The 25,421-nt window shown below is 34.9% G+C and overlaps 1 protein-coding gene and 1 long non-coding RNA gene across 2 annotated transcripts; both read left to right on the top strand.

The window, feature by feature from the left end:
• The first annotated feature begins 213 nt into the window (after positions 1–213).
• Positions 214–12,785, top strand: LOC140746514 (uncharacterized). The gene is made up of 19 exons (XM_073078669.1): positions 214–357; positions 678–768; positions 1,093–1,194; positions 1,746–1,961; positions 2,438–2,863; positions 3,131–3,266; positions 4,652–4,856; positions 5,362–5,452; positions 5,635–5,736; positions 6,192–6,407; positions 6,730–7,155; positions 7,853–8,004; positions 8,320–8,412; positions 8,502–8,714; positions 8,888–8,981; positions 9,492–9,593; positions 10,946–11,161; positions 11,838–12,263; positions 12,621–12,785. The coding sequence occupies exons 1-19, from the start codon at positions 269–271 to the stop codon at positions 12,783–12,785; spliced, it is 3,561 nt and encodes a 1,186-aa protein (XP_072934770.1). The 5' UTR covers positions 214–268.
• An 801-nt stretch (positions 12,786–13,586) lies between these two features.
• Positions 13,587–16,830, top strand: LOC140746451 (uncharacterized). The gene is made up of 2 exons (XR_012102769.1): positions 13,587–14,026; positions 15,930–16,830. It is a non-coding gene; the product is annotated as an uncharacterized LOC140746451 (long non-coding RNA).
• Positions 16,831–25,421: the final 8,591 nt, after the last annotated feature.

Here is a 25,421-nt window from a genome sequence, read left to right as displayed (position 1 = left end):
AATATGAATGGAAATAGGTTGATTTTTTTTTGCTTCACAGTGCATGCTATACATATTTTCATATGAGCATTAATAAGGCAATTATTGTGGACACAAATATTTTAATTTCATCAATTTCTTACGTATGCTATTTTCTATTTTCAGATACTCAGTTCATGGAGTGGAGCTCACTGAGCGCTCCCACTCGCTGCTCCTCCAAAAGTTAGAAGTGGAACTAGACCTGGACTTATGGAGGCATGGCGTAGTGGAGAAAAGGGACGCCATTGTGATGGTATCTCCAGAAAACAGGATCAAGTTCCTGGACACCTTAGATGAGCATGGGATGAAACATTACTTGTACCTTGGTGATGTTGTTAAGTAAGTTAGCAAAAAGAAGATTAAAATAACAAAATCAAACTATTTCACTAATGGCCTTACAATTGTGCTCTTACAAAGGTAATCATTAGCTGAATATTAACAAATCACATTTGAATGCATATAAACGAACACTTGACTGAAATCAACTAAACTTATAAAAATTACAACGACAATGTGCGTTACTTTCTATAAAATACATCAAAATTATAATGAAACGGATGCTTTATACATACAACTCACGTTGAGTCCTTTTTCTGCTAAATTTAGTTAAGTCTTTAAATCTGACTGGTCGAAGCTAAATAATGAATCCTAATTTAAAGGGCTCTCGATGATCACGATGAAGAGATTAGTCGTTGGAGACAGAAAAGAACAAATTTGGTACCGTTTGAAGACTATCCACGTTATGCTCAGGTCAGTACTCCATGCATCCATCAGCCTTTGAAAGTTTACTGGTGGAAATAGATCGCCTCTATCTGCGCCACTCCCAACTCTTTAAGTTGTAAGTCCGAAGTACTCCTGTTCGAGTGGCCTCCAGTACTCTTATTCACCATGTGATCACCATTCGAGAACCTTCTTACCCTATCAACTGACTTTCCTGTGAACAACGTGAACAGGTCTATATATTATTATACTAGGCATATTAAACCATCTACATTGCAAAAGAAAATTACAAGTACTCTAATAATTCTCGATAATGTTAATGATATATTAATTAATGTTTGTAATAATTTTCAGATTGACGCTTATCTGGAAAGAATAGCAAGAGAATACCCAAATTTAGTTACGATAGTCAACAGTGGACCAAGCTTTGAAGGGCGTGCCATAAAATATCTAAAGGTAAAAAAAATAATAAGAATCTGCTGTAGATCACAGTACCCTCTTCGGAAAATCTCCTAGATTTCACCTTTTCTGTGAATCAGCAAAAAGAAAATCCTCAAGTTAATTTTCTGAAGCCTTTTGTAAATAGATTAAATTATCAAGTTTATCCGAATATTATTCGAAAGAAGATAAGTTTTGTCTAAGTAGTATCATTTTAGATTAGTTCGTTCTACTATTATTTGGAAATTGTAGAAATTATTTTAGGATGAAAAAATCTTTTTTTTTGTCTAATATTTGAGGAGCAGACGAGCACGCAATCCACCTCTTGGTAACATTAAATTCCCACCCGAGGTCGACCACAGATGTGTTGCTACCCTTGAGGACAGGACTAAGCTGGAATGCCTTGAAAAAGTATATCTCAGTTACCACACCCCTTAAACCACATTACAGCAGCATTCAACACTGCTGTTATTAGGCAGACGTAGGTGTGGCGGTAATGCCTTCAGAGTCGAACCACTGAGGGTCCTACCACCTAAATCTTAAAATGTTTAAAATATATTTTTGTTCAGATTTCCACAACAAATTTCGCGGATACCAGCAAGCCAATATACTTCATTGATGCGGCAATTCATGCTCGAGAATGGGTCACAACGCCGGTAGCTCTCTACGCTATACACAGGCTTGTTGAAAATCTGAGGGATTCTGATAGAGACCTGCTTCAAAACGTCGATTGGATCATAATGCCGCTCGTTAACCCTGATGGTTATGAGTTTTCGCATACGGACGTAAGTACGGATATCCTTGCATGATACGACATAGGCATTAGGGTAACATGGTGGAGAATTCCTTGAATGAAGCTGCATGATATTTTTTAAGATAGATAAAACATTTACTTTGATTCTCATGAATAATATATTAAGTGTGTAAAGGTAGAGATATCGTTTTGTAATATACATTGATATTGTTACCTAATAGGTAAAATAATAAGCAGTATTTTTATAAAATAAATCGGTTTACTTGATAATTGTTAAATTGATTTTAAACTGTAATTTAACACTGATTGACAGAAATTTGAACAAATTAAGTTTGGCCAAATCAAATCATCTTATGCAAAGTTTTTTGTGATGCTTAATCAAAAACCGTTAAAGATTTTGTAACATACCAAAAGACAGCTTTGACTTTTAAAAATTATGAATTATATAATCAAATTTAAAATAATCTTTTCTTTACTTATATTTTTCATGTAATGTTCTACTTCCAGTTTCGCATGTGGAGACGAACACGCTCCTTCAACCCGGCAGTCAGCACTACTTGCTATGGCGTGGACGGCAATCGCAACTTCAATCACACTTGGGGTACTGTGGGCGTCTCGACCAACCCCTGCTCCGACATATACCCTGGCCCCGAGCCGTTCTCTGAAGTAGAGATCAGATACGTTAGAGATATTCTTCATGAGTATGTTGATAGAATCCAGCTGTATCTTGATATACACAGTTTTGGCAACTATGTTCTTTTCACGTATGGAGATGGAACTCTGCCGCCGAACGCAGCGCAACTACACCACGTCAGTGCAGCACTGGGCGCTGCCATTGATGTCCACAAGTTGCCTCAAGCCAATTTCTATTTGGTGGGAAACAGTGGATTAGTCTTGTATCCAGCCTCAGGATGCGCTGATGATTATGCACAGGTAAATCATAAATTTCTTGAAAAAATACTTAATGATGATTGACTCGATAGGTTGCCGGTCAAATATTTTGCGTGGGCCGCATTAGCAGCAGTCTTATTTTAGTTATGTTGTATAAAAACATCTTAACTTATAATTCGGGGGCCTATTAAAAAAAAACACCGTGTAATTTAATAAATTAAGTTCGTTTTGTATCCTCTCTTTCTTATCATTTTGTTTCATTTCATTGGTTTTATGAATTACAATAAAATCACAAATTTCTATTTTCAGTACGTCGGTGTACCATTTGCGATTTGTCTGGAGCTTCCAGACCTGGGTTTCGACTTCAGAGTCCCACCAGAGTTCATAGAGCAGATCAACATGGAGTCTTGGGAGGGTATTGCAGCATCTGCCCGCATTGCCGTCAGCCACTACAGAGCTAGGCGACGGAATGTCTAATGTTGTCTTATTGTGATTTTGTTCCATGCAATAGGTAAATGTAGTCTTGACTGATTAAATAATAAATAGTTTTTAATTTTTGGTTTAGTGTACAATTATTTCTGTAACACTTCATTGGTACCCAAATATTGGCAAGCCTGTAACTATGTGTGATTTATATAATATTGTTAACACTTTAAGCAATCATCATAAAAAGAAACCTTAAATTAGGTAAAAAGTACTTCATTATTAAATTGTGACATTTTTTCATTCAAACCTATTTTTTATATTTATACGAATTACCAACATATATAATTACAGCAACTATATAATAACAATGAAAATAAATATTTTTTTGGGTCGTTTTATCATAATCCATATAAACCCTCTGGGTCTTTGACCGGCCACAATATGATTCAATTGCGAACATTGATGAGATAACAACTTATTGTGAAACGTGGTTTCCATCCAAATTCTAGTAATAAAATTATATCACTATACTTCAAAGCTAGGCCTTTAACTAAAGTAGGATTCATTTGTGACGAAACTGTTAATAACAAAATTTTATTATTTAAGCATATTTACAAAAGAGATAGCCATTATGCATAAAATAATAATATTTCGATGATCTAAATTTGGACACTTAAAATGATTTCAAAAAAACTTAAAAAATACGAATCACGATGCACAATCGTGAAATGAGACTAAAAAAATTCCGATTTTTTTAGATATATTTATTACACGTTTACAATCATTCAGCGATTATCATTATCTCGATAATATTTTATCACTTATGTAAAATGACACGAATGAAATACATTAGATAAACGTAATGAATACAAGGTAGACTGTGATCATTAGTGGAAGATGGCGGTGGATATACTTTTAGTTTTAACTGTTGTATTTAGCATAGTATCTGCAGGAAGACATGATGTATATTCAGGGTAAGGTTTAACTATAACTACTAAGAATTGTAATTATGCAAGTAAACTAAATCCATTTAGCATACTTAACACTACTCTGCTCAGTCAGATGTCTGAAGACAAGAATGTCTTGTATTTTTGTCATAAAATTAGACAAAAAAAGCTATATATAACACAATCAGTTAGTTCCCCAGACCTCAATGAAATTAAAGTTTGGTAGAAATGGTAACAAAATACAAATATTCGATATATAAAATAAATTTCCCTTGTAATTCATAGAAAATTAAAAGGTTCTTAAAATATTTCTTTGATTAATAAATTTGTGACCAAAAATTCCTTGGAAAATACCTTGGAACACAATTTAAAAATGATGTAGTCAAAACAAAGTCGATCAAAGTAATAAGTAATGCATATGTTATAAAAAATGTTTTTTATACTAACAGGTGTACAGTCCACGGAGTAGAACTGCGAGACGACAATGACTTAAAACTCCTCAGCGAGTTAGAGATAGAGTTAAACGTGGACATCTGGCGGTATGGGTACCCGGGGAAACGAGACGCCCTGGTCATGGTATCGGAAGATACTAAAGTGGACTTCTTGGACAAATTAGATGAAAATGGTGTCACGCATTACTTGCATATTTCTGATGTGGTCAAGTAAGATTTTTCTCATCGTTTACATTAGTATACTCCACATTGTTTAAAGGTTGTAGAATTGTTTGTTTATTATCTGCAAAAGTTATATCGTCACGCCAGCTTGCTCCTAGGAAACGTCGTGTAGCACTACTGGAATTTACTCCAAACGATATTATGGTATTTACCTTCTCCACATCTCTGAGTAGATTCAGACAGATCTTTTGTTTCACATAATTACTAATATCTATGTACATTAAGAACACCACAAGCAACATTAATACTACGCAAATAATATGTACTCAAGATGGAAAGAGAATTGAAATGTATATTTAGTTAACAATTATCATTAATTCATGATTTTATTAGCGATGCCGAAAAAGCATATAAAATATTCAATAGAATTTTATGAGAGAACCATCTTTTGATTCTAATATTTTTTGATATTTCCGTTTATGAAGAAGATGGTACAACACAAAGTATGTTTTTATGAATAAGTATGATTTATTAATATTAAAATACTTTTCAGGACTTTAGAAGATCATGATGTAGAAATCAATAAATGGAGACAGTCCAGAAGTAACCTAGTTCCATTTGAAAACTATCCACGATATTCAGAGGTTTGTGTTTTAAAAAATGACAAAATAATGTTTCACATAACAAATTACAAAAGAAAACTTATCGGTAAAGCCATTTCGGAGGATTACGGTAATAAGATGTATATCCATATTTAAACTAAGAAAAAATATTCTCCCCTTCAAATTATATTTACCTATTAATCATAATGCCTATAACTTTTCAGATTGATGCCTATCTAGAAAGAATAGCTAGAGAGTACCCAAATTTAGTTACGCTTGTAAACGCTGGACCTAGTTTTGAAGGTCGTTCCGTTAAATATTTAAAGGTATTGTATTTTATTATTACTCTTTTCATTGTTAAATCTAATTATTTGAGCAAATACTGAAAGCTTTTCGAGGCAAATTCAAAGTTAAGTAAAATAAAACTTTAGATAGTAATTTATTGAAATTGCAATAGTAATTCATTGCAATAGCATAGCGAGGATACTGCCAAATTAGTGAATGATAAGTAATAAACCTAACTGAGATCGATTACTGATGCATTGCTACCAGTGAAGACTAAGCTGAAAGCCGTTGTATATACGCAAGCGTCTCTAAATACCCTCACAATTGAAAACAGAACACCGAAACCGAGCACTGCTGTTATCAAGTAGTGATGCCCCCAATCACGACAGGTCCTATCACGTTTGAATAAGGGCATCAGCAATGATAGTAATTATTCACTTTCTAGAATTTCTTTGTATTTTCATTTATAAAATCACGTTCTTGTTACAATTTTTAGATATCTACAACAAACTTCGCTGACACCAGCAAACCCATCTACTTCATCGATGCGATGATCCACGCTCGAGAATGGGTGACGACACCGGTAGCTCTCTACACCATTCACAGGCTCGTGGAAGATCTCAATGAGTCTGACAGGGATCTTCTGGAAAATGTAGATTGGATTATCATGCCTTTGGTCAATCCGGATGGTTATGAGTATTCGCATACTGATGTGAGTTCCTTACTAATTCATAAATTAAGCGTGCTGTTGCATTATAATTATATACGAGTACAATAGGCTAGACCTATTTACTTAAAAGCAGCAAAAGACCGTGCACTAAAGTTCTACTTACAGTTGTTTACGCGTGCGTTACTACCCGATATAATATGGAGGTAGTCGCAACTTACTAAGTAACGCATGTATCACATAGTAAATCACCGATATGTTGCCCCGAGTTTTTGTCCAATTAAATTTAGTGACCAATTAATGAGTCAAATACAGGCCCTGTGGTACTACTATTACATAGTAATTATATATTATCATTTTTATATAGGTCCGACTATGGCGTGGCACCCGCTCCATCCATCCAGAATTGAACACCACTTGCGTCGGCGTTGATGGCAATCGGAACTTCAACGTCTCCTGGAATACTCTCGGCGTGTCGGCTGATCCTTGTTCTCAAGTCTTTCCAGGACCTTACCCCTTCTCCGAACCAGAGACTGGCTACGTGCGTGATGTTCTCCACGAATACCAGGACAGGATTCAACTGTACCTAGACATTCATAGTCATGGAAATTATGTTCTGTTTGCGTACGGAGACAGAAGTCTTCCGCCAAACGCGGCTCAGATACATCACGTTGGAGCGACGATGGGTGCAGTTATGGATGTACATAAGCTACCCCAAGCAGGGTTTTACTTAGTGGGAAACAGTGCCTTAGTGCTTTATGTGTCATCAGGAAGTGCGCAGGATTATGGTCAGGTAATTTATTTAAACATTATTATATTACCATGAATTTCATTAATACGAAGTTAAATAACTTAAGTAGCTACATTATCAGTGAAAATGTATAAAACATTGTTTTCTTGGATTTGCGAATGCTAAGAGTATATTATTTTGCCTTCAAAATACGCGATAACCAGAAATAGGTATACATAATATTATCTTGCTAAAATATTTTGTTGGCGGTAGATTAAGAAGATAAACAATATCTATCGATAAGATAATAGTGTACTACTTTATTGATTATGGGTGCTGTCTTTTTTAAATTAAATAAAATTAAAAATTTACTGACAATCAATTAGATGAAATCAATTGATACATTTTTTAATAAAAAGTAATAAAATAAACAAAGGAACAAGCATTAAATGCAATATCGAATTAAATGGTAACGCAGATGGACGTAATTGATCTCAAAAATAATAAAGGACTAAGAATGTACATAAATGATTTTAAATACACAAAATAAAATTCTTACCCTAAACTTTTTGCGCTGTGATCATCGACAAACTTATTTTTGCAGTTATATCCATGAATGTTGTATGAAATAAACCGCAAAAAATATTTTGCTGTTTTACAAAGATTAATGAAAACCTGATTCACATCTCTGAATAAATAGGCGTATTATGCAAATTGATGTGTGATGTTTTATCATAAAATTGTAATAAATGTTTTTCAGATCGTGGGTGTACCATTCTCCTACACCTTGGAGCTACCAGGATACGGCTATGCATTCAGCGTGCCTCCACAATTCATCGAGCACATCAACAAGGAGACATGGGTGGGCATCGCTGAAACAGCTCGTCTCTCGGTCCTTTACTATAGAGCTAGGCAAAACTAGATGTAGTTAATAATGTTATATTTTTTAACCACAAATAAAATTTTTATAAGCCATTTGTAAGTAACTCTGACTTTTTATTTAATTTATCTGCGTTTCTGTGCCCGTGATTTGGATTTATACATTTCCAAAATTATATCTTGTCACAAACATACAGACATTTTAGCATTATTATACTGTATATCATGTATATTCCTGAATATTCAGAAAAAACAATGTAGTAAATCTTAAGTTGATAAAGTTTATGGCAATAGAGGTGTAATAAAGGACTCTAGATAATTTACCTAAAACCCTCTGTATTTACTGAGGACTTGGTTAACGATGGGCGTAAGTAAAGAAATTTTAGTGACCACCATTTTGGTAAACTTGGTTGTGGCTGGACGGCATGATATTTATTCTGGGTAAGATTTTAAATAATTTCTGGGTAAAATTCTTTCTGACTGTAGGTTTTTGTCTTGAAATTGTATCAATTGCTTTAACGACGTTGCAGGTATTTAGTCCATGGTGTAGAGCTTCAGGATACATCAGACCTAAAATTCCTTCGTGACCTGGAACCCAAATATAATTTGTACGTGTGGCAACCTGGCGCTCCAGGTCTCAGAGATGCCTTGATTATGGTCACTCGAGAAAACAGCGCTCATTTTCTGGATCAATTGGACGTTAAGGGTTTCAATCATTACTTATATTTATCTGATGTGGCTAAGTAAGTATGTATATCTGATATTTCGCCAAGTTTGTAATAATTTTTATCTTAGAAACTCCACTCTGGAAACTCTCCTCTTATATTTTTAAATCTATGGACAAAATTCCTTGAATCGAGTGATATTTTCAAATTTCACATTCAATATCGTTTAACGAAGACATTTTTATTTACAGAGGCCTTCAAAAACATGACGAAGAAATTGCAAGCTGGAAGCGTAGCAGGGGCAATAGATTGGCTCCCTTCGATAATTACCCAAGATATGCTGAGGTAAAACTTAATAACGTTCTACTCTTTTACAAGTTTAAAGTAAAAGACCATGCCGTCCACCTGATGGAAAGTGGATACGTCCACCCCTTGACTTTTGTTTCCAACTCCATATAGGTTTTTTTAAGCGGTAAACGCTGCTGTGTTCTGGTTTGAAGGGTGTAGTAAGGGAGACATACTTTTCCGAGGCGTTCCAGCTTAGTCCTCAAGGGTAGCGTCGTATCTGTGACCGACCTCAGGTAGGAGTATTTAATCCTATCTGGGGTTGATTACAGATGTCTATGGACGGGAGTATCCACTTACCATTAGGTGGACGTCATGCTCGTCTGCTACTCCTATATTATACACCCGTCTACCAAAACTTAGAAACCGCTTCACGCTAGAAATAGATGTGGTGGAGGTCTACTTTGCACGAATGATTCCACCACCTTTAATGCACTACATTAAAGCTTTATATAACTACGAGACTTCACATAACTCCACATTAATGACTTGTCGTTTATCTGCCTTAAGGTTGACGCTTACATGGAACGACTAGCAGCCCAGTATCCCAACTTAGTCACTATTGTCAACGCTGGACCTAGTTTTGAAGGACGACCTATTAAATACTTGAAGGTACGTTTATTTTGGTACATTTTCCTAAGTTGTCATTTGCTTATAATAGTACTACAAATGATGTCGTCATCAACCCATTGCATCCTGCATGACATCTTTGTTCTAAGAAATCTCTATTACTTTGGGTGGCACTATTTTTTGCACTGTATTAGGCAGTTATTCCAATATTTATCAATCTGTGTAATTATTAGTTTCTCGTCTTCGTAAAATCCACGACATAGTAAATGTGTGTAAGTGCCTGTGGTCTCACATACATAAGCCAAGTATGTGACAATTTATTATTATTTTTCAATTGTAACAACGTCAATTATTTTAATCGCGAGTACCTAAAATGTATTCATCTCACAACAATATTCGTTGAAAATCAAACTACTATAATTTCAATATCCTATTGAAAGCCAATATCACAAAGCTTTCCCTATGAAACGAAGTAAATGTTACAAATAAAGGTTGAATTGAATGTAAGTTTCGGATTTATCCAAAGTAATGATTCTGACATTTGATATTTTTACAAAAGCGAAAATATTAAAAACCACTAGTAATATTCATAAAACTGTGGTCGATTTTAGGCATTTTAATAATAGGAATACGTTTTAAATAACCGATAGTTAAAAACATAATTGTCTTACATTACCTTGTTTTTCTAACGATTAAAAAACTGAAATAATTGAAACGATTAAACATATAGCATATAAACAATTGTCGTGTAAAGTGTTTTATAGATAAAAACAAATTTTATATCGAGATTCAATGTAGATTGTCGCGTCTATTTAATGAAACTGTCTCGCCTTCGGCGTTATCATAATTATAATCAATTTTATAAGCGTGATAATCAATTGTATATTCTGTTTTAGGAAATCGCTGCTCCCACATATATTCGAGAGCATTAATTTGGACAGAACTTTACCAGACCCTTATCATTGTATTCTCGTCCTCATTGTAAGAAATGAGACCTTTTCGTAAATCTTTGATGCTATTGTGCCAATGTTGAACGAATTCTTCGTAAAATACCTTCTGGAGCTGGAAGCCTAGTTCAATCGAATACTTTGATGTCTGGAACTACTTGGTATTTAGTAATTACAACGATATAAGTCACTGTGTAGATTTTTTCGAGAATTTAATTTACCGTAAAGTATCGAAGGTCAAGTTTGCTAGTAACAATATTTTTCTTGCTTAAGACGACCTAATAAGATATTGTTCTAGTCTTTTACTAGTCTGAGTAGGGCAGTAACTTTATGTGAGATATATTTTAAATGAGAAATAAATTGTACAAAACCCCATTAATATCTAGGAAGAATTTAACCAGAGTATTATCGTGGACAAAAAATAATTTGTCTTAAATTCACTTTCAGATTTCAACGACAAACTTCGCAGATACACGCAAGCCTATATACTTCATGGATGCTGCGATGCACGGCAATGAGTGGGTGACGACTCCAGTGACTCTATACGCGATTCACAGACTGGTTGAGGACCTCGCAGATCGGGATAGGGATCTACTGAATAATATTGACTGGATTATATTGCCGATTGTCAACCCTGACGGCTATGAATACTCACATACCGATGTTAGTATCTTCAATCAATAATAATATAATTAATAAACAATTTTACCTACCTATGAAACTTAGGATGGTTAATTGGACTAAAAGGGTTGCTTTTTACCAGAGACGTGAGAGGGAGCTGAACGGTGTGCAAGGTCGAAGTTAAGCTAAGCTAAGCGAGTAAGATGTGCTAATAAAATACTTAGCTACGTCAATCGCGATCGTTAGTTCGAATCCTTAACTTGCATGCACTACACAAAAATATACATAGCTTAGTTTTCAGAACTCAGCTAAGATAAACAAATGAAAATGAAGCAATCCTATTGGTAGATTTAACACACATGATGAAAAGGCACCCTAGAACCTTTCACATTTTTTTGAAGTTATACTTCTTTAGGCGCGTTATGAAAAACTGATGAGAGTGAAATTTCAAGATGCGCGCGCATCACTGTAACATAAAATTAACAGGATGAAGTTGCCCACTCAACCGAATTCATTAAGTCTCGGAAAAAAGCTACCAACGAAATAGAAATAAAACCTCTCTTAGTCGCGCATGTTGGTACGCTTGTCGCCTCTGATCACTGTTTTCATATTTATTTATAATATTTATCCACATGGTTTTAGTTTTTACAGTCACAACACGTGTTTTATTTCATCTAGCGAACCAAATTGATCGACAAATTCATTATGATGTTTCCAGGAGCGTCTTTGGCGTAAAACACGCTCTTTCAACCCATCAGTCAGCACCACTTGCTACGGTGTTGACGCAAACAGAAACTTTAACTACTCCTTCAACACTCTCGGAGTTTCCGACGACCCTTGCTTCTTCACCTTCCCAGGACCTGAGCCCTTCTCTGAAGTCGAGACCAGATACGTCAGGGACATACTTCATGAGTATCGGGAGAGAATACAGCTGTACTTAAATATCCATAGTTTTGGAAATTTCGTTCTCTTCGCTTATGGAGATGATACGTTGCCTCCTAATGCGGCTCATATACACCACGTTGGAGCAACAATGGGAGCAGCAATAGATACGTTAAAACTACCTGAAGCTGGGTACTACTTGATTGGAAACAGCGGTATGGTTCTATATCCCACGTCTGGAACAGCTCAAGATTACGGGCAGGTAAAATTATACTGACATTTAAAACGTAAATGAAATTATTTAACTTGTTGATTGTCAATCTTTCTTTTCGATGAAATATTTATTGAACTCAAAATTAAATTTTAAATCGTATATTTCTGAATCTTATAATTTTTTACAACAATTCAAAATACAAATTGATATTTGACCAGTATAGCAAGCAACTCTACCACGCCCTGAATTCTATATTTATTTGTTAGTCCAACATTCATTTAAACGATGAATTGTGCGGCTATTAATTTTATTATACAATCTTTTATATACGTCCACGATATACACTATAAGCAATCTTTGTAGGATTGTAAAAAACTTATTAATATTTCATTCATCTCTTTTCAGGCAACCGGAATACCATTCTCGTACACCCTAGAGCTGCCTGCTTATGGGTACGACTTCAGGGTTCCTCCACAGTACATAGAACAGATCAACAAGGAAACTTGGCAAGGCATCGTAGCCTCTGCCCGTCTTGCTGGCACATATTACAGAATGAGAATGAGAGTCTAGATGAGACAAATAGATACAAATGAGAATCTAGGTATGACGAATAAAAGATAAAAATTGTTTGTATTCTTTTTTTACCTTATTTGAATAGTGTAAGTAGTGTTTTCTCTGTTGTGTTCACAATGGGAATTCGAGTACACACGAAAATGGGTACTATTAAGTATGCTTCATTATTTTGTTCAAACTGCTTCAGCAACTTTCTTTGTCTAAGACTAGGACTTAAGTTCTATTTCAAGCTACTTATTTGTATCCATGGGTAATCACCATTTAAACCCAGGAAGACAGTGTGGTATTGATAGATATTACAGAAAAAAAACGCTCACTTCTCTCAATGCGCCCTAGAAATATTTCCATCAATATTGAATGTAAGTTTATCTTCACATGTATGTGCCTGGCCGAGGTCTGAATCCAAAACCCAACGAGTATCTGACTAGCTACTATACCGTTCCGCTACGCACATCGTCACTTTAATAATGAAGCATAGCCTCAAATTGCGACAAGTATTAGATGACGATAACTTATTCTTGTATGTATATAGGTATGTGATGATGAATAAAATCTTTGAAATCTTTATTCGGACCCGATCCCAGCAATGGGACAGTATAACAATTAAACTTTAGATATATTCGTTATTATACAAAGATATGCCATCATGTACTAAGTATGGAGGAAATAATACATAAAACATTGTTTTAAAAGCATCGACTGAAAAATATAAAAGTAACTTAACTTATTTATATCATTAAACTTAACGTAATTACGTCGATCGATTCGATCTTAATTACGGTGCACTCAATTATTACTATCACAGGTGGACGCGTGCGCTGGCAAATCTAATGACGCATCCAAGCGGCGTTGCCAAGCCGTGCACTGACCTTTTATGTAATATTCAACGCTAAGTTACAGCAATACGTTTTAGTTTCGAGTTCCGCAGCCCACACACCTGGCGCTGTCACTCGTGAACACAGATATGAGGTCATCGTTCTTCAACAAACAGTCACCGTGTCACACGTAATTTATAATCTATTTCTACAGAAGGTGATTGGAACACTGTGTCCGTTGTGTCGGTGCATCGAGTTGTGTTTATTCCTTCCTTTTCTCTTAACAAATGTCATTCGAACGCTATTTTGCGTTGTCGCGTGTTGTTTTAAATGTTTACATTTTTTGTGTGTGTCTAAAAAGTGTTTCAGTTTTATAAAATGTTTTTATCTTACGAAATTGTTGCCACCTTTGGTGTGTCCGCGGTAAGTAAATATCAAATACGAGAATGTTCTTAGAATTAGCTTAATCTCTAGAAATATCTTACGTGTTAGTGTGTCACCCAGTTGTTGAGTTGACAAAGTTATTTACATAGGTATGTGTGATAAAAACTTATTGTAGAATGTAAATGATTTGGTAAGAAGTACCTAAGATGTTGATTTATGTTCAGCATATGTTTTATGAAACGTTGGTATTTTTATCAATTACTGTTTATTTATCTATGTAAGATACTTATTATTATTTATGAAGTAATTTTGCTTGTACTATGTTGAATATATATTTTAAGGCTTTGAATACTATTATTATAATGAACCTACCTAACAAGGCAAGTCTATTTATATCAGTTCTAAAACGAAATTGAAATAAGCCAATTTTAAAACTGAATATAGGCCTAAATAGAAATATGACTATTCAGAATTTCACTTTCAAAACTTTTCAAACAAAATGTAGAGCCGAATTCGAATTCTCTTTTCGAAATTCATAACTATTTTATTAAAAGCAATTTCGTGTACATAGTTTTCGACTGTATGCATTTCAAGTTCTTAGATTGAAACTAATAACCATATTCAGTAACATTGATAAGTACTATAGATAGATGGTGTATCTGCCAAAACGTAATATGTAATATGTAGCCCTAATATGTATGTATGTATGTATGTATATATATGTAATATGTATGTCGAAATATGTATCCCTAAATCACTTAAATGTATTGCGCAATATACAGAAATTCACTGTCAAATATTACTCTTATTCTTCGGATCACTAACGCCCTACTTCATACCAGTAGGTCCATGTCTTGGAAGCTACAGCCTTATTAAGGGGTAGGTCCTTCTTACACCAACTTTATAAACATCCGTGGTTATCATTTATTCTGTTGATCCTGTTGTCAAACACTTATCTGAGACTTTGGAGATACTAAGAAGAATAAAGATTTGAAAGAACTTTCTGATGGATTACCTTTCAATGTGTTCAGTTTTTCAACCCTTTGTGGTTCGACTCCGGCGGCACCACCACCACACCTATTTCTACCTAATAACGGCAGTGTTAGGCGCTGCTGTGTTCCGGTTTGAAGGGTGTGGTAAGGGAGACAGACTTTTCCGAGGCGTTCCAGCTTAGTCCTCAGAGGTAGCGGCGCATCTGTGGCCGACCTCAGGTAGGAATATCTAATCCTATCTGAGGTTGATTACAGATGTCCATGGGCGGCAGTAGCCACTTACCATCAGGTGGACTGCATGCTCGTCTTCTACTCCTATATTATAAAAAAAAAACTCATTTCCATACAAAACGTATTCACACTAATTTAAACACGGATGTCGCATGGTACGATTAAAATTAAGATAAATAATTTATGTCACAACTAAATACTACATAACATAGTCTAAATATTATTTCATTATTTCCGTTTGTATAGACGTTCGTCTTGATAACCTACGGCTGAGGACTACATAATGTTTAGATATAATAAAAATACAATAACAATTGTAGAATTAAGTATTTGGTAACGGAATCATAGAGAATACTTATAAAGTTTTTAATATCATAAAAGTAGCAAACTAGCATGCAGTCCACCTGATGGTAAGTGGCTACTGCCGCCCATGGATAATATAGACATCTGTAATCAACATCAGATAAGATTACAGTCCTATCTGAGGTCGGTCACAAATGCTTTGCGACCTCTGAGGATTAAGTTAGATCGCCTCTCTAAAGTATATCCCTTACCACACCCTTATAACCAGAACACAGCAGCATGTAACACTGATGTCTAAAGAAATACTCGTAGCTATAGCTTCGATGCCTTTGGAGTTAAACAACCTTTAAAATTAATTGATGGTTACATGACAAGTTTGTAAAAAGCAGTGTGTCAAGAACCAGTTATTGTTTCAGTTGCTGTCATTCGCAGTATCAGCAACCCTGCTGCTGACGCTAGCAGCAAAACGTGGCTTGCTGCGCGCGGGTGGCACGCGATCACCTCTCCTCATACCACCGTCTCTGACGCCACCCAAGGCACCAGAACTTACACCTTTAGCTGCATCCACATAGCTACAAAACGAAAAATGAATTAACCCGAATTTGCAATGTATTATTGATTTTTTGTCCCTTTCTGTCTTAGTGTAGTATGTTAAGAGGGAACGAGACAAACAATTGCTAATACTGGTATGGATCTAATGGATTAAATGTTATAACTTTACTAATATAGAACATCGTATAAATGGTTTATACAGAGACATTGGTAGTAGTAACTTTGAAAATGTGTCTTTAGGTGACGGTGACGTCTTCTTACGAAACCTTCGGTATGACCTTTTTCCTCTTTGGACTCTATTCTACTCTTTTTAATCTAAAATAAATCTTGGACTCATAAACAAACCGACCAACCGTTATACCAGCATTAAATGAGTTGCGAATAATTAGTTCATAAGTACTAACCATAATGCGAATATTAATCAAATTCAAATTTTAATGAAAATGAAACCACAATCAAGTATACTTAATTAGTTAATAAATAATTAATACATTAACGATAACATAATAAAAATGCAACACACCTACTTAATCATAACATTAAGTACTTAAAATTATAATTTAATATTGTGAATCTCCTGGTCTCAAAGTAAATAAAAATTAATGGCATACAATTTATAACTAGATTTTTTTGTATTTACTTTTTTATTTTCTGAATGATGTAACTTGAGAGTTTTGTCTCATCTGTCGACATTGATGCATTTAATTATAAGGTAAACAACAGCATTTAATAAATTGTAAACTACAATTTTATTGTTGAAACAAATATAGCAGGTTGCTCATAATTTGTCAAAAAAATATGTCACAAATATTTATTATAACCGCATCGAATCCATTTATTTTAGTTTAATCACAAATTATGTTGCATTTTCACAATTAATATAAACAAAATAAAAGAAATATTTATTACCGTTAAAAAAACATACGTATGTTATACAAGAATGTGTATTTTTTAAATAACGGGACCATAAGTGTACTTACTAATTGTAAAATTATTGTATATTTTTAAAAAACACTTAGTATATGAATCATTTCAAATATTATGTAATTAACAAAAATGGCATCTAATCTCCTAAATATAAACGTATTATTAATTAAGGTACTGTGAAATCGTTAAGTTTATGTTTTAATAAATTGATGTAAAATAACTAGTTTTTGGTTTTAATTCCATAAATTCCTCGTAGATTCGTTTCATTGCATATATTTAACAATCCATTATTTTTTATGATTGTATACTCGTAAATCAGCATTTAGTTCACATGATTTCTGCCGCCTTTGACATCTGTAATCAACCCATCAAGCAACGTATTAAAGCGTTTCTGAATCACGATATCTAAGTTTTCTCAAAATTATGCATATAAAACAAAGCCTGCGACCGCCGAAGGAAGGCCACTCCCTAAGCATGATCACCTAACCTAGCGGGAGATTGTCTTTGCCAAAATATTATTAGCAACAATAGCAACTGAATAACCAGTTACTGAAGATGTTTTCCTTAAAAGTCATAATTATTAAATGATAATTAATTTATAATTTGTACTTCCATACACTATAAACAAAGTTAGATTAAAATTGATAAATGACGCTCAATTCTGAATCATTTGTTTTCTATTCCACAAGCCACGAATTAGTAAAATATTAACTTCACTATTGCAAGTGCATTGATACTTAATACCACTAATGCAATTATACTATTGCTGAATTGTGGTATTAATTGATTACCCATATTAATACCTTAATAGCTTTTATTAACAAATGAAATGTACTGATTTTAAATAACGAAATAAAAATTAACGTAATGAATACGGTGAAAGTAATTTTGTAATAATAAGTCGGTAATTATTTTTTGTTTAATAATTATATTTGTTACACATGATTGCAATTAAGTATTAATTGGACGTGCTTAAATAACTGTTGACACATTGCAGATATATTTCGTTTTCAGAGAGACATAATATAGAAATTTTAGTCATATTATACCTATCTACATTATATGGCCACGTGGCCAACATACCGTTCCAACACGCAGTGGGTTTCGGGTTCGATCTCCAGCCAGACAATTTGTTTTATAATATAGCAGACGAGCGTGCAATCCACCTGATGGTAAGTGACTACTGCCGCACATGGAAATGTGTATTCAACCCCAGATAAGATTCGATATTCCTACCTGAGGTCGACCAGAGATGCGCGGCTACCTCTGCGCTAAGCTGGAACGCCTTGGAAAAGTATGTCTCCCTTACCACGCCCTTCAAACCAGAAAACAGCAGCGCTTAATGCTACCGCTAATAAGGTGTATGTGGTGGTGCCGCCGCAATTTAACCATAAAGTGTTCTACCACCTTCAAAATGGATATTTAATGGATGAATTTAAATTTATTTTTTGGGTTCCAGTGTATCTATATGTATTCGTCTTCATGTGTCCACGGCACCTACACGGGATAAATCATAATGTGAGGCTTTGAGTGTAGAAAGCGTTATTAACAAAAATCAAAGCCCAATAAACATCAAAGCTAAAAGAAATTCCCATTCCCACTTTGCAGCCTTGATGTCTAAGGCTGAATTAAATTACCTTAGACGCGAGCTCTAAAAGGGTCTAGAAGCAAAAGAAATGTTGAAAAAAGATGTGATTTTCTGCATTAGAGGACTAGACGGAGTAACCCAATCAAGGGCCGCGGCGGAAAACGATCGGGAATCGAATTTGAGACCCGCTTTCACGGGAAATTGGTGACGCCTGGAGACTCGTGGCATCGCGCGGCCTAAGTGCTTCTATTTATTAAAAAATGGATTTGAATTTTCCACTGCGGAAATGTAGGGTTGAATCCCATTGACGTTCCTGGAGTGAATATGAACTGAACTAGAGTTGAATTTTACTTAGGTTGTGTACGGTTCCAATTGATTATAATGTGAATAACTAGATTATTACTCGTAGTAAAAAAACCAACTGCTTAAAATATAGCTTATGTCACTCCCACAATTTAAACGTATGCAATGACATCTCATATCGTAAAATCCTTCAAGCAATTTAGATGGTAGGGAGTGCCAAAAAAATAAGATGTACAAACGATCGAAAAACAACCCTCCATAGTCGGGTAATAGGATTTTCAAAAGTCATTCGAAAATTGTTATGAAAACGAGTTTATCGAAATGTCATAAAACTGCTAAATAATTTTTCCAATCATAAAACGTACTGTACCCTTAGTAAGAGTTGTTACGTTTTTGCAATAATGACTATTTTTGTATTTGTTTACGTATTTGCCCATACATTTCCATTCAGCGCCCCCTAACGGACTGTATCAGAACTGATTGAAAATGTATGGGAAATACAATAACAGTAATTTTTGTAAAAACTTAAAACTCATTCTAAGGGTACCTACTGTAAAACGTATCAAAGAGGAAGTCAGTTAAACATTTACATTTTTATAGTAATGGAAGAAGTTCGCGAAACATAAACACATACATAACATACACACACATAGTATAGCAAATTCAGTAGAAACTCGATTATATCTTCATGATTGTTTGAAGTCGTTGCAAATTGTTACTAAACAAGTTGGATAACATTATGCGATCAACGTGACTAACATAGGCCTTGTTGGGGCTCTCCTATTTAAACACACGAGATAATAACGAGATGAATATGTATGAATACATTTGAAATATAAATTATAGAGAATATTATTGTGAAATTGAGATTTTTTCGTAAAGAACGCCATCCATATAGTTAAGTAAAAATCGGCAGCATAGACGTTAAAACCGTATATCGTGTGTACTCCTTACATATTGAGATGATATGTTCAAGATATTTCAAGATAGAATTTATTAGTACTACAAGTTAGACGAATCCTTCACGCTTGTTATAATCATACGCTTCATATAATTAGACATAGTTACTCGTACCTATATACGCTTGAAAACGTTACTCTCGGCAATCGAATAAAAAAATAAAATCCAATTGGGTAAATGCGAGTAAATCTTACCGTGGAATTTTGTAACATATTTTTAATGAGACTACATCAAACCTAATTATAATTCTACTAACCAGTAATATTATTTTTAAAATGATAATACTGCGAACACCTTAATAATTCCTCAAATCAGAATACACCCCTAACTCTACTTAGCTCTACACCGAAACGTTTCAGGACCTCGGGTTCGTTCAAGCATCGTAATCGAATTAGAAGCGCCGGGACTCGGGACCTACTCCGCCGATAACCCATTGATTTTATGGTGGTGGGGGTTCTAATAGCTTTTTACAGATCTATACATTTAATAACTCTACAATAAATAGCCTATGCTTTGTATTGCTATAAACCTTTTTTCTAAATAAATATTTGTAATTCTTAAAACTAGGCTTACTTTGTTGTAGAGCTAATAAACGAGAATGCAGTCCACCTGATTGTTATGAACCCACGGACATCTGTAATCGATCTCAGAGGAAATTATTCCTAGGTGAGTTTGGCCACAGATGTGCTCACCCCTCAAGACTAAGTTGGAAAACTTTGGATAAGTATGTCTCCCTTACCATACCCTTCAAACCAAAACACAGTACTTCTTATTAAATAGGTGATGGTGTTCATACATAATTAAGTCATACATAATATAAGAATATGCATTTGCTCTTGTCTAGAAAAGTCCCAGGTTGTAGCTTTCATCATTGGAATCACTGCCAGGATAATAACTGAGCCTAGAATTTTTCTTCTATATCAGCACAATATAACGATCATTTAATAAAAGGAGTAGTTGTTTTCTACATAATTATACTACGCAAGTTAGAAATAATTTTCCTGCAAAATGTACTATTAAATAACATTAGAATTTGCAATATATTTCAAATAAACCGTTGTCTACATAAATTCAATTGAATTCTAAATTTTAAGCTGCCCCCAATTAAAATTTCTGTTCTAGGAGTTTTGAAATTTTAGAATTTAAAGCCAGTGATTGCACACTGGGTGAACCGTGAATCCTTTATGCAGTTAATGAGAGCCGCAAAAAGATTGTCGATTGCAGAAAAAAGATAGATTGTTGATTGCTGCAAAAAGATACCGAAAAAATTGCTGACTTGAAAATATTTCGGAAAAGAGTTGATCGCCGGATGTTTTCATAGTTATAGTGTACGGATTATCAAAGGCTTTCCAATCGGTAAACTTTACTGATTGGCTTGATTTTTTTAGATGGAATGAACGGATTTAAAAGTGATTAGAGTTCTTGACATTCGATCACATTGAACAAATCTGTAATCGGATTGATATAGGATATCGCTGTGCAGTTAGGGAGGTACCACACAAGCAGCAGCAAGCTAATGAACTAATGAACAAGCGACGCGATCGCCTACTGTCACTGAAGACAGGCGATGACAGTCGACGGCAGTCGGTGGGCACTGACGACGGCTCGCAATATGCGACTGTCGATGACAAAAGATAGCGCCCGAGGGCAACTACCGCCGACTGTCGTCGCCTGTCATCAGTGACAGTTGCGCTGACTACCTGGGATAGCGTGAGCTGTCGCTCATATAAATTGTTGCAAATACCCTTAGGTAAAAACAAATATTTAAAAATAAAGCAATAGAAAAAATCTTCATCGTCTATTAATATAATTTTTAAACAGCGATACAAAACAATGTAGTACGCTTAAAGAAAGTTATTTAGAGAAAAATGTCTCTTAAAACGTAAGATTTATGCAAGTTGAGTACGGAAGGTCGCTCGTCGACTTAATTTTACCCTAATTTAAAAAATAGCACGTCGAAAAAATGTAGGTGGTTCTTACCGGCCGCGATTATAATAAGGGATAGCTTAATTAACTCTCTGACGAGCTTGAATTAAAAATAGACGAGCGTTTAGATGTAGCGGGATTGTATTAAAAATAAACACTTGCGATTTTTTTTTAATAAGATTGAAGTAGCAAACGGGCTTGTAGTTCTTCTGATGATATGACATCATTGCTGCTCGCGGACATCTGCAACATAGCTCCATATAGGGCAGAATATTCCTGAAAACGGTCACAAATGCGATATCACTTCTGAGGACTAAAATATTTTCGTGTTTGAAAAATATAAAAAAAAATGTTTTTAGATCATTTACGAATGAAACGACATTTCTCCACATTTTTTCTTCGATTTCGTGTTTTGTTTGCAGCACTTAACTGCAAATGTGGGCATTGTTCCGCATCAATTACACCATGACATTTGGAGACGGTGAACCTTTTTAATTTTTTGAAAATACATTAAATGCACCGTAGCAGACAAATCGAAAAAAAATGTTTTTGTGATCGTCACAATCCATACATACAAGTACATTAGCTCTTAATACATACAAGTACAATAGTCAATTTCGGGACGTATGCCTCTCTATGCAAAGGTGAATATTTCCAGCCATTTTACTAGATCTCACAAAATTGGCTTTGATTTTATAAAATGTTCATTATTTCATGAATAAGCTCTTCCACGCAGTTTCTCAGCCGCTCGTTTGCCGATTCCCCGTCACAAAATCTCCCGTGGACCCATTCAGCAGGGACCGTTCTCATTTTAATTCCAGCCTTTTGACACTTCACATTATTTGGAAGGATGAAAAAATTCCTTAAAAACCCCAGTCCTTTTCAAGCGTCTCCTATTTTTATTGGTCCTAATGTACCATTTAAAGCTTCGTAAAACGAATACGTCGTTATCGTAATGGCTTTTTTATCCTTATAAATTAAGGGATCAACTTTTTTGTAGGATTTTGCGGTTTTGATTTACGGGAAAGTAATGTAAAGAGAGTAAACGGGAAAGTAATGTAATGTAAAGAGGATTAAGTGCGGCAGTATTTAATGTTCATTTTTACAGCGGTTGTAACTGATTTCACCGTCCTACGGGCCCGTTTGGGCTTTTGGGTTTATATTACACAAATCCGATTTGTTGGAGCTGTGAACTTTATTTGTCTTTTAAATTTCAATTTAATTTTTTGGGTAAAAAGACAAATAAAGTTCTTGACGGCACTAGATATTTTATGATTTTATTTATTTTTTACTCGGCTGCTGAGGGTAATGTATAATGGTAATGGATGGACTAAAAGTTGTATTATCTTTTATCATGTTTATCTAGCTGATGTTACTTGTCAGTAATTGTAATTAAAGTTTATTTCTTTTGTCATTCAGGTCTTTGCACCTTTGAATCTTCATACAAGGTATTTCATTAACTTTTCAAAAAGAGTACAAAAAACATTAATTCAACAGCGATGCATTGACAACCTTTGGCAAATGTTCGGGTGACTCCTTTCCAAATAGCCCTTGTCGGTCTAAATCATATAAACAAAAACAGCGAAATTACAGGCATTGCCAAACTCCCAGTATCCTGAATGCCTGACATTGTCTAGCAACGGTCGGAGCGTTAGATTCGAATGAATTATTCATGCCCCCAGCCCCACGTTTGACTTGTGAGACGCCTTTTGAATTTGTGTACGATTGCACGGATCGCAGCGACATGAGAATGCTTAGTGATTTTGCTTAAATGCGCTGTTGTGAGGCGGTGGAACGTGGCGTGACGTCATCGCCTTATCTATCTTTTGGCAACCGTTTTGGAAGTATTGCAGTTTAAAGGTACTTTTTTCAAACTGAAAAAATAGCTTAAGCAGCCGATATAAACTAGAAATAGATGGCGGTGGTATCGTCGCAGTCAAGAATTCTACCAGCTTTAAATCTACTCCGTAAATAAGTAGAGTTCCACGATGTTAACTAACTGTGAACACAGCCTGTCAATCCCGTTTGGGATAACTTTTTTAGAAACTTTTCAAGTTTCTCAGATACACTGAAACACAAGTTATACCCGAAAATATATTCTTCTTGTCTGTTTAATTATACATTGACCAAAAACTGAACACACACCGTCCCAAAAACTCCACTGACTAAGCGCGTCAAAGTACATTTCTTGTAATCTTGACCTTATACCTACCTAGAAAAGCTTTCTGAGTGTAAATGTTTACATAAATATATAATACTTAGTTAAAGCAGACTATAATCGAGACTAATATGATTATTCGGTCCCTTATTAGACAGCCAATATACATGTATTAGGTGTTTCTCACCAAAATTGGTTTCGCGATTGAGTGAATATGAAAACCGCAATAATGGATTCGGTCGTATTACATGTGGCGTAGGCGCGTAGTGGTGCCTAAATTAGCGTGGCATGTATGCGTGTAGAATAACTAACTATATTGGTTAATTTAATCATGTTGTAGCAACAGTATTAAATAATAACATAGCCTGTTTTATGTAATAGTCGTCGTCAAGTTACTGTCTTACTGGGTACGGGTCTCCTCTCATAGTAAGACTGTAGGCTATAGTCCACCGCACTGGCCAAGCGCGTATTGCTAGACTACACACATCCTTAAGTCTTGTTTTTTAGAAATCTCAGCCGTGCAGTTTTCATCGTAATGTTTTCCTTTTCCATTTAGAAAAGTGATAATGAATTTGTAATATGCACTTAAGTTAAAAATTAATTCATATAGAACGAGCCCGTATGAAATCTATCAGAGACGTCGCTACTTTTGAAGACTAAAATGACACGAACAGTAGTTTCCACGTTACCAGGTACTTAGATCAATAGCGGCATTACTTACTGCTACAACAAATTATTACTACATTTAACGATTTAGCAATTGGTATATCTTTGGTGCAGTGATAGCCTAGTGATTAAGAAACTCGGCCTCTTGAATGAGGGGTTCAAATCCCAGGCACGCACCTCTGATTTTTCAAGTTATGTGAAGATTAGAAATTAATTATCACTTGCTTAAACGGTGAAGAAAAACATCGTGAGGAAACCTGCATACATGAGAAATCTTAAAAAAAAAGTTTTCAAAGATATGTGAAGTCTACCAATATGCCAAGTGCAATATGCAAGTGCCAATATGTCAGCGCGGTGGACTATGGCCTAATCTTTCCCTATCTGACAGGAGACCCGTGCCCAGCAGTAGGACAGTAATGGGTTGATGATGATATCTTTGGTGCTCCTACAATCGAACGAACGAAAAGTTTTACCAATAAAATAATTTTAATAAAAAGTAACTGAATCACTTGTATTTAAAATAACAGACATAAATGATAAAGGCGTCCAATTAAATATTTGTTCCGATATGCGAAATCTTTCATTCAGTTTGGTCGCTCGCCAAATTCCACTCAGCGGTTCAGTGATGAGAGCCTCGTAGCGTCATCCCAAACTGCTTGGGATGACGATATATTTCACAGAATTTCATGTATTTACGAGATAAGTATCCTAGAAGTCATAAAAGCGTAGACAAGGAATACAGACCGCCAAGCAGGTCGATTGAAAAGAATATACTTAAAGAATATAAAGTACAATCATTGGATTTAGAGGGTCCTTAACCTGTTAAAA

This window comes from Epargyreus clarus, unplaced genomic scaffold, assembly GCF_041222505.1.
Source record: "Epargyreus clarus isolate Ecla_fem2 unplaced genomic scaffold, WU_Ecla_fem_2.2 ptg000012l, whole genome shotgun sequence".
Taxonomy (NCBI): Eukaryota; Metazoa; Arthropoda; class Insecta; order Lepidoptera; family Hesperiidae; genus Epargyreus; species Epargyreus clarus.
Note: the sequence above shows the minus strand (reverse complement) of the source record. Positions and strands in the feature narration are given on the sequence as shown.